The sequence below is a fragment of the Alligator sinensis genome, unplaced genomic scaffold (assembly GCF_000455745.1).
Source record: "Alligator sinensis unplaced genomic scaffold, ASM45574v1 scaffold352_1, whole genome shotgun sequence".
Lineage (NCBI taxonomy): Eukaryota > Metazoa > Chordata > Crocodylia > Alligatoridae > Alligator > Alligator sinensis.
This window is the reverse complement of record NW_005842223.1, coordinates 757,353-766,567: the sequence shown is the minus strand read 5'-3', so window position 1 is coordinate 766,567 and position 9,215 is coordinate 757,353. Positions and strand designations below refer to the sequence as shown.

Genomic DNA, 9,215 nt, shown 5'->3' with positions numbered 1-9,215 from the left:
CCTTTTCTGCCTCTGCACTGACAAGAAGGGAGTTCCCCAGCCTGTAGGTATGCTGCTGGTTCTTCCTCCCCAGGTGCAGCACCTTGCACTTGTCAGTGTTGAAACCCATCCTGTTCTCGTCTGCCCACCCCTGTAACCTGTCTAGGTCCAACTGCAGCCTATTCCTCCCTTCTAGCGTGCCCACATCCCCCCACATCTTACGTGTCATCAGCAAATTTGAATAGAGTGCTTTTTATCCCCTCATCCAAGTCACTGATGAAGATGTTGAACAGTGCGGGTCCGAGGACCAAGCCCTGGGGGACCCCACTGCCCACATTCCTCCAGGTCAAAAATGACCCATCCATCACCATCTGGGTGCAGCCCTCCAGCCAATTAGCGACCCATTTGACTGTGTAGGTGTCGATGCCAGTCTCCTAGTTTTTTAATGAGAATGGGGTGAGAGAATGTTGAAGGTCTTCCTGAAGTCCAAAAGGACTACGTCCACTGCTACCCCCACGTCTAAGGATTTGGTGACCTGGTCATAGAAGGCCACCAGGTTGGTCTGACAGGACCTGCCTCTAATGAACCCATGTTGGTTGCCCCTAAGCATAATCTCCCCTGCTGGCCCCTCGTGGACATGCGCCAGGATAATTCTCTCAAAAAGCTTACCCAGGATTGAGGTTAGACTAACTGGCCTACAGTTCCCTGGGTCCTCCTTCCTCCCTTTTTTGAACATGGAAACCACATTGGCCCTTTTGTAAATGCTGGCACGTAATTCACAAAGATCAATCCTGACTTTTCCCATAGGAATCCATATTGTCAAAAACATTCTGACCTGCTATGTTCTTTCCAAGTTCTCTATCATTTTTCTGTAGTCAAAAAAGGAGTGAAAACTCTGAGCTAGCATTTTCTGAGGGATGCCTTGGGTCTAAGAAGATTGACAACCACTGGTTTAGTCGCCTTGACATTGAGACCATTAGGAAACGGGAGTTAAGTAGGCAACTATAATTTGCATTGGGAAAAGAATGTAAGTCGGAGGTATATCATACTAGCACACCAAAATCTGTACTGCCTGTCAAGTAAGCTTTCCAGGTAGAATTCAAAGTGCTGGTTTTAATTTACAACAGACAAAAAGGTTCGGAACCTGGCTCCCAGAAAGAACACTTCTCTTCCCAATGTCATACTCCAAAAGCTGAGATATAGGGCGTTTTTGTTTTAAGCTTTAATTTATATTATGTTCTGCAAAAAATATCCTTACACAGAGAGATGCAGGGGCTACCAAAATATACAGGCAATAAAAGAAACCTGATTAAGTGAGATATTTTAGAACTAGCTTAGCCCATTTAAAAAATGTAGCCTAGGGGAATCGGGGTATTTGATCTACTAGTCATTAGGGAGAGAAAAAAGAAATATAGAGAGTATGGTTTTCTATGTATGGTGCAGGTATTTTTAATCCTCTGGTTATACTGGGGAGTGCCATTCACTGTACTTGATTTTTTTAAATTATATGTCAGGGCAGATACAGTTCAAGGTAGGTACTCAATTATGCTTTTATAAATAAAAATAAAAAAAATCACTAATATAAGTAGGGCTAAATTTAATGCTACTCAGAGTCCCTAAAGAACTTTAAATAGTCTTTAATAGTCTTAGGTGATCTTTCCTTTGTAGAAGTTGACACTAGATCTTTCTTTTAAAACAACCAGTTTGAAATAATAACCAAAATTAATCCATGTCCTATTCCCACTATTTCTATTCAGCTCTTTGAAAGATTCAATGTCATTCTGCCTGGTTTATCAGCATCATGTTGTGTGGATTATAAGGAAAAGGGGGGGAACCCCAAGATCAACTAATCTCAGTATAGTATCATTTTCCTACTGTTTGACAGTAGTTTAAAAACAAACTTTTCTTATAGCAGAGCTTTTAGTTTTTGCTGCATTAGCTCCCCCTAGTGTTCTACGCTCCCTAATTCACTCCAAAGAATAATAATTTAGCATTCTAAACAACTCAGGTGCTCATTGCTAGTGCAGGAAAATAGGGTTTTTTGTTATTACATAACACTTTCCAATACTGACACTATTTTTTACATGCGTTTTATTCACTTACACTTTTTTTCCATTACTATATCTACTTTACATAAATACTGTGGTGGCCTCTTAAATGTAAAGCACCATAAATGTAGTCCACACTCTCATTTTGCCTAATATAATGTCCCCATTCCCACCCCCCAAAAAACCCCATTACTTCAGCTCATCTTAAAACCCAAATTCTTAACATACAGACCCATTTAGGTCTTCATTTACACTTAGCCTTCCTACCCAGTAGGGGGAAAAAAACCCCAACCCACCCTCAAACCAACACTGTTTTTAGTTGAGAACTATAAAATACACTTACTTGCATTTCTTGTTGAATCCTTCAGTCTATATATAAGCATGTACGCATTCGTGGAGCTAGTGAGGAAATATTTTTTTTTAAGAGCAGTCAGTATCTGACTTGGAAGTCATAGTCAAGTATTTTCATTAAAGTTCTTTTTAACAATATTGAACATTTGTGGTATCGTGCAATTGTGTATTAACTCAGGGGTGGGCAAAGTATGGCCTATGGGCTGGATGAGGCCTGCTAGGCAATTTCATTTGGCCCGTGGGTGCCCACCAATTAACTGTACTCTACCCAGCCCACACGCCTCGCTCCCACCCTTGAGGGCAGAAGGGCCCAGCCCAGCCAGCATGCACAGCTGCCAGATAGGGCTGCTGCTGCCACTGCTGCAGCTGCTGAGGGACCTGCTTGGCTTCCCTAGCGTCCAGCGGCTCCTCCTTGTCTCCCTGCTGCAGCACGTAGGGAAGCAGCGGAGGGGAGGAAGGAGGAGGGGAGCTGCAGCTGGGCAGGGGCATGGAGTGCAAGGCTGGGGCCTGTGGAAGCATGGAATGTGTGCCCAGCAGGGGTGGCGAGAATGTGGCGCTCAGGTGGACAGTGTGGGGGCTACTCAGGTTGGTTAGAACATTCCAATATTGAAAAAAGAATGAACAATATTGTATTACGAACCTAGCAAAAGCACTGGAATAATAGCCTCTGCTTCCAGAGGATCCACCATATGTCTTTTTAATGTCTTCTTGGGTTATCTAGTAGAAAAAAACAATTTTGAAAACATTCATTACATAACAACCATCAACTTATACTTCCTACTTCAGGAAAACTGACTTATTGCTGTCAAACGATTCACATTTGTTTCTAAAAGGAGACTTGGCAAATAGCTGCATATCCAGTAGTGATTTGGATCTTGCTTTTATATCTGACACAAGTATAATTCTTAATTTTTTTAAAAGCGTCTTTCTTAACTGCATTATGTTGTAAGAAACTGGACATACATCTTGTCCCATATCCACACAAATTTCAACTTAATTAAATTCTTCTGTAATTTTATAACAGATTTTAAAAATGTAGAAGAAGGTTTCAAATGTTTCAAATCCGAGAAAGCAAATTTCCTGTTAGATAAGTGTTGAAAGGCCATGTTTTAGGAAACAATTGCAGGTGGGAATATGTAAATATCATGCAGACTCTCAAAAAAGGAGCACAAACTTTCAATCAATACCTAGTCCAAATCTGATTTAATTTAAAATGGTGTCATAGCTGTACAGCTTTACAAAAACAGATTTCATGTTACTTCAAATTTTATGTAGTGTATACATATGAACTCCCCTTCTTCAGAGGTTCTCTATCATAGAAGCAGATGTAAGCAATAACATTGCCATGTTAGAGCCCCTGAAACTAAGCCACAGGATAGAAAACAAGATTGGTCCAGTGAGACTCTCAAGATACCTAAAGACACTTGGAGGCTTTGGGAAGCTGCAGATACACCGATTTCCAGGATCAGATGCATTACTCTCCAGAACTGATATCAGTCAATAAATTTAACCTGTCCACTGAATATTCTAATATTTATGCTTGTTTGCTTCTCACCTTTAAAAAAAAAAAATCCTGATTTTCCATAATGACAAAGACTGACAACACTATCACATCTTCAGTGAACTCTTAATTTAATTTAAATAACTTTCTCCCATTGGCATTCTGACAGGAAGAAAACACTAAAAGGGAGAAAGTGACATCCAGCAGCCTACGGGCATCATTTGAGAAGTATGGCTACTTAAGTTCATCTCAGGAGCTTAAGTGTGAAAGCATAGCAGTCTGAGAGTTTTGCTGTCAGCTTCAGTGGAATCAGTATTTCACATCTTAGTTCTTCTGACAGTCAGAAACCATAACTTATAGCTGTAGAGGCCTTTAACATCTGAAGCCTTCCAGTAGGACGGTTAAGAAAGCAGGGAGCTTCCCTTATATAAGCAGAGGGGACACAAAGCTGACAGTGCTTGCACATAATCACAGACTTAATTTCTTTTAAAACACTGCCCTGTCCCTTAAATGTAATGTCTATTGACAGATGGGCACAACTATCACCTGAAGCTTTACAGGAAGGCTTCAGAACAAGACATTTTCTCTTACATTCAGGAACAAAAAATAATGGAGCTTGAAGTATGTTAAATTCTCTTTAGAACTTAAATGTAGAGAAGAGGGAGGAGTAAGATAATGGAAGAGCAAGTTTAGGGTCATACACACACGCACACACATACGCACGTGCACACACACTTCTGATAACTAAGATAGTAATATGTCTTCCTACATACTGGTTTTACTCACATACCACACATTCCACCCAAATTCACCCTCCAGAAATGGTATGTATGTTTTAAGTGATGAAGAAAATTTCCAAGGTGGAATGGAGGCATGGAGACACTGGAATGGTTAAAGGACTCTACTCCCTTCTGCTGCAGGAGAGATGGAGTCCTGTCATCAGCTTTAAAGTTTAATTCGGTCACAGCCACTGCCCAAACAAAAAAACCCTGCATTTGGAGAACATAATTTATAAGTTCTTTTTTACATGCTCCAACATATTTTCTCACTACCAATTTTTGAAATTCTTTCTGCGCAGCTATGTTTCAAGGCAGATTCCTTCATCAACTCCATCATCATTCACTCCGAGCTGACCAGCTGCAGCCAGAAGTTGAGTAGTGTTGACCATGGGACTTTGCTCTTCTTGTATACGGCCAGCATTCAGCCATTATGAACCCATGCTGCGGCAGGTAAGATTCTCTTTTCCTTATTCTGCCTTCCCGAAACAAGGTGTGTCTCTTATATGGGAGCATGCAAGAAAATATGGTACCATCTCACTGTGCTGCCAAACTAGGTAGTTTTGTCTCTTCCCATGTTCGTTAACATGCCAAACTTGTTGAGGAATAGCAAGAGTGCTTCCCATCAACTTACTACATTACACTAACTGACAACTGTCCCTGATGCAGAAAGCTTTGCTTTGGGGAGCAGACAAACTGACAAAGTGACCTTATGACCAGTAATGTAAAATGAGATCAAAACAAAGACCTGTAGCGTGCTATCACAGAGAATTCACCAACATTATTTTCTTGTCTTTGGATTTGAATTACTACTTCCAAATGCAATACAAAAAGCAAAGAGAAAAAAAAACTGAAAAGAAAAAACACAGGGAATCACATTATGATGTTTCTTGTCTCAACAGGAAAACAGTAGCTCCTCACAAAATGGAGGCGTTAAACCTGTACTCTAAACTAATATTCACTGGAAATAGGTGGCTGGCTAATGTAAAAGCAGCAGCACATAACTGTATCTGAACTTTTTAAAAAACAAGTTTAAAAGCAAAGTTCAAGTTAATAAATTATACCCAAAACAAAATGGGGAGGAAATGATGAGAAGCTAATGTCAGGTGATAACAAATAAGCAGCTCAAAGTTTGTGCAACATCACTTCAAAACTAAAAATATGTAACCTCATTAAATACCACAAGCTCCCTTTTTCATTTGAGAACAAGGAAATGAAAATATTATTTTACCTTGCTAACATGCTGATCATTGAAGCTGTACCACTGATCATCACTAAAGGACTTTATACAGGCATAGTAATGGCCACCAGCAGCACTTCCTGAATGGACCATAACAGAAAAGAGTTCATACAACAAAGAATTCTGGGGAAGAAAGGAAGAAAAAGAAAAAGAAAAAAAATCAGTAAGAAAAATGGAGTTTGCAATATCATTCTAAGAAACTACTCAGAAAATTGTTTTAAGAACTATACAAACAGTTTTTTCTGTGTAAAGTTAACACTGTGCTGGTTACCAGCACACACCGTTAAAGAGATGGCCTTGATGATACTGCAAGATACAGTCTTGGACAAATGCTTGGTCCAACCATCCCCCATCCTGACTATTACCAATCTGTCTTTGCCAATTGCAATCTCTCTCTCCAAAACCCCACTGCTAAGGCAATCTTTCTGATTTGCTGCTATGACTATATGAACCCCTCTCTCTCTACATACTTTTTGGGCTCCTCCTTTACTTCATGAAATGCCTGTTGCTTATCTTGCATTTAAGGTCTTTCACAGCTTTAAAATCCATGCTCTGTCAGCTCCAAGACACTACTGGACTATCAAGACCAATAAGAGATATGCCTTTGCTTACTGGTCATTAGCCTTTTGTCCATTTCCCTCTCACAAATCCACTCTTGCTTCCTCTTATTATGGATAAGAAGTTCTAACATAAAAGTACACAGCTACTACAAACTCCTCCTTGAAGCTTAATCTTTAACTTATTTCTTCTTTGCTTCATACAACACACTACAAAACAACTATATAACTGTGCTGTGATTGATGTTCATTATAATAAAACAGAATTGTTTTACTTGTTGATTTTGTTGTTGTCTTCTATCATGTTAATATGAATTCTAACAAGGTTCTGATCTGAGTGGATCATCTGAGTACTACCATAGTATATGTAATTATAGCTTAATAAAATAATTTATGCAGGCTTCATTACTATGCAGAACGTTTACGTGGTGTTATTTGCTATTAGTTTATTAACTTATAAGTATTCATCACCATTCACCACTAGTTTACAAGCTGGTTGTGGATGCAATCCAAGCAGCAAACAACAGTTACATTTTGGAATTAAGTCGCAGTCCATACAAGACTAGTTACCATGTATAATCCAGCATGTACATGCACAAAATAAAGCATGAAGGCATATGTCATGACCCAAAGGGTATGATTTTGTATGTACTTCGGCACTGCAGAATTATTTCCCGCCACATGGAGCTTTCTTTGCACGGTGCAATTCTCAGTTGCATAGAGAAACCCCCGGTGCAAAGGAGTTCCCGCCACTCGCATGCAAATTTGTGTCCCACTATTGGCTGTTTCTAAATTATTCCTACGTGGCGGCTAGCAATTGGCTCGCTAGCCGTATAAAAGGTTAGAGCAGTTTCCGCCCAAGTTGGAGGACTTCACATCCATCTCGTGAAGAACTCTAACCGCGCTGTGGAGCCTAACAAACTCCGCGTGTGCCTTAGAGGAGGATACAGGGGCCTGATCAACCTCTAGCCTCTCCCTGTCGCCGCCTAATCCCTCGACGTACCCCACCCTGCGCGCTCGTGGAGAGTCACCTTTCGGACTCTCATTTCGGACGGTCCACGGAGCCTAGCAAACTCCGTGAGTGGTATCCAGAGCTCTGTTCGTGTTCGTTTTGTGGAGCCTAGCAAACTCCACGTGTGTTTTTTTTTTTTTTTTAACTGCAACTCAAGAAAGTTTTCCTGCCTGCACCACGACCATCTACGGTGTAAGTAAAATAATCTTTAATCAACCTCTACGCGTCAGTGCCTAATTCTAGTTCGCCGTGCCGACCCTTTCCCCGGCCCACGTGCCCGGGCTGCTGGCCACAGCCCCTCGGCCCCGACAGCATACAACTATGCCTTATACCCAGACTGTACAAACTAGAAGGGAATCAGTGTCTGCCAGAGGGCATGGAACACCTGACTGACCTATTTTAGCCTATTTGACACAAGATCTCCGTTCTCTCAAATGTATGTCATTTACTCATATACCAGGTCATACCCGGGGGGTGTGGGGGACATTAAGAAAAAGCAGTAAGACTATACATTCTGAGACACTGATGCCAAAATACTTCACACACTCTTGGTCTTGTATCAAGAAGCATTTCAAAAGAAAGTTCTGGGTTTACGCTGTAGTGGTGGATCAGAATAATACCATCTCTGATCAATTTCTGGTCTCACAATTTCCCAGTATTCTGCCAGCTGTGAGAATCTCTGTAGCTTTTCAAAATAATAATTCTTCACTAGCCCTCTGTGCTATAAGATACTTGCAAGATATAAACCTGCCACAGATTTGATAATCTACCTCAACATGAATTCACTGGTTATAAGGAAGAACCATCTTTTACATGAATGCTTTTTGTCAGCACAAAGCAGCTGGAACCAAACAGCAACAACATCTGGGAAATTCTCTCATTCTAGAAGGATCGAAGAGTCCTTTGGACTTCTTGCCATACTGTGGTTTTATGCATTTGAACTTTTAAAAGAGAATCAACCTTAAAAAAAAAAACCCCAACAACCACCCCCCATTTGAAGAATATACTAAAATTGAATGTTTTTATTTATATACTCTAACATACCTTTTCACTGCCAACTTTTGAAATTCTTTCTGCACCGCTATTGGTTTCCAGGCAGATTCCTTCATCAACTCCATCATCATTTGAGAAATCATTGCTCATTTGATCACTGTGACAACTGCCTTCATTCTCTGCTCCACTATCAGTGCAACTCTCTGTTTGAGGAGACTTCTTAAAAATAAACCATATTAATTTTATATAACAGATTAAAAATTTACATGCAGATAGCATGAGTTGAAAATGAATTAACAAAATTACTACTCTGCATTCTTAGCATCTCTCATCTATAGAGCATTTTATAATTAAAGTAGTTGCAGATCTGTGAAGAACTGAATATTGTCCATGTTTTACACATGGCAAACATGAAGTAGAGCTAATTACAACTGTAACAAAACTTTGCAAACTTCACGATCATAAAAAGTTAAGCTAAACTGATGTCATAACATAGCCTGGAAGAAATGTTGTAGGAGTGTGTGGACAGTATTCGATTCAGATTCGGCCTGATTTGGGGGACAGTGATTTGATTCACTGATTTGGATCACTGTCCCGATTCGATTCAGCCAAATCTGAACCTGAAGATTTGATTCTGGTTCAGAGAATCAGCTACTCGGCCGTACACACAGCTTTATATGTTTTTTCTATGTACCTCGAGGTACCAGGCTTGTGAACACTGAGATGGTGGGGCAGATGGACCGTCCCACAGGAGCACC

General features: G+C 40.3%; 1 protein-coding gene across 3 annotated transcripts in view; it reads right to left on the bottom strand.

The window, feature by feature from the left end:
- The window catches only part of USP47 (ubiquitin specific peptidase 47), a 77,978-nt gene that overhangs the window by 27,622 nt on the left and 41,141 nt on the right, over positions 1-9,215 (bottom strand). For all 3 annotated transcript variants that reach the window (XM_025208156.1, XM_025208154.1, XM_025208155.1), the window contains 4 exons: positions 8,509-8,676; positions 5,887-6,018; positions 3,019-3,095; positions 2,371-2,426 (listed from right to left, as the gene is read on the bottom strand). In XM_025208156.1, coding sequence (XP_025063941.1) covers positions 2,371-2,426; positions 3,019-3,095; positions 5,887-6,018; positions 8,509-8,676 — 433 coding nt within the window. The remainder of the gene's footprint in view (positions 1-2,370; positions 2,427-3,018; positions 3,096-5,886; positions 6,019-8,508; positions 8,677-9,215) is intronic.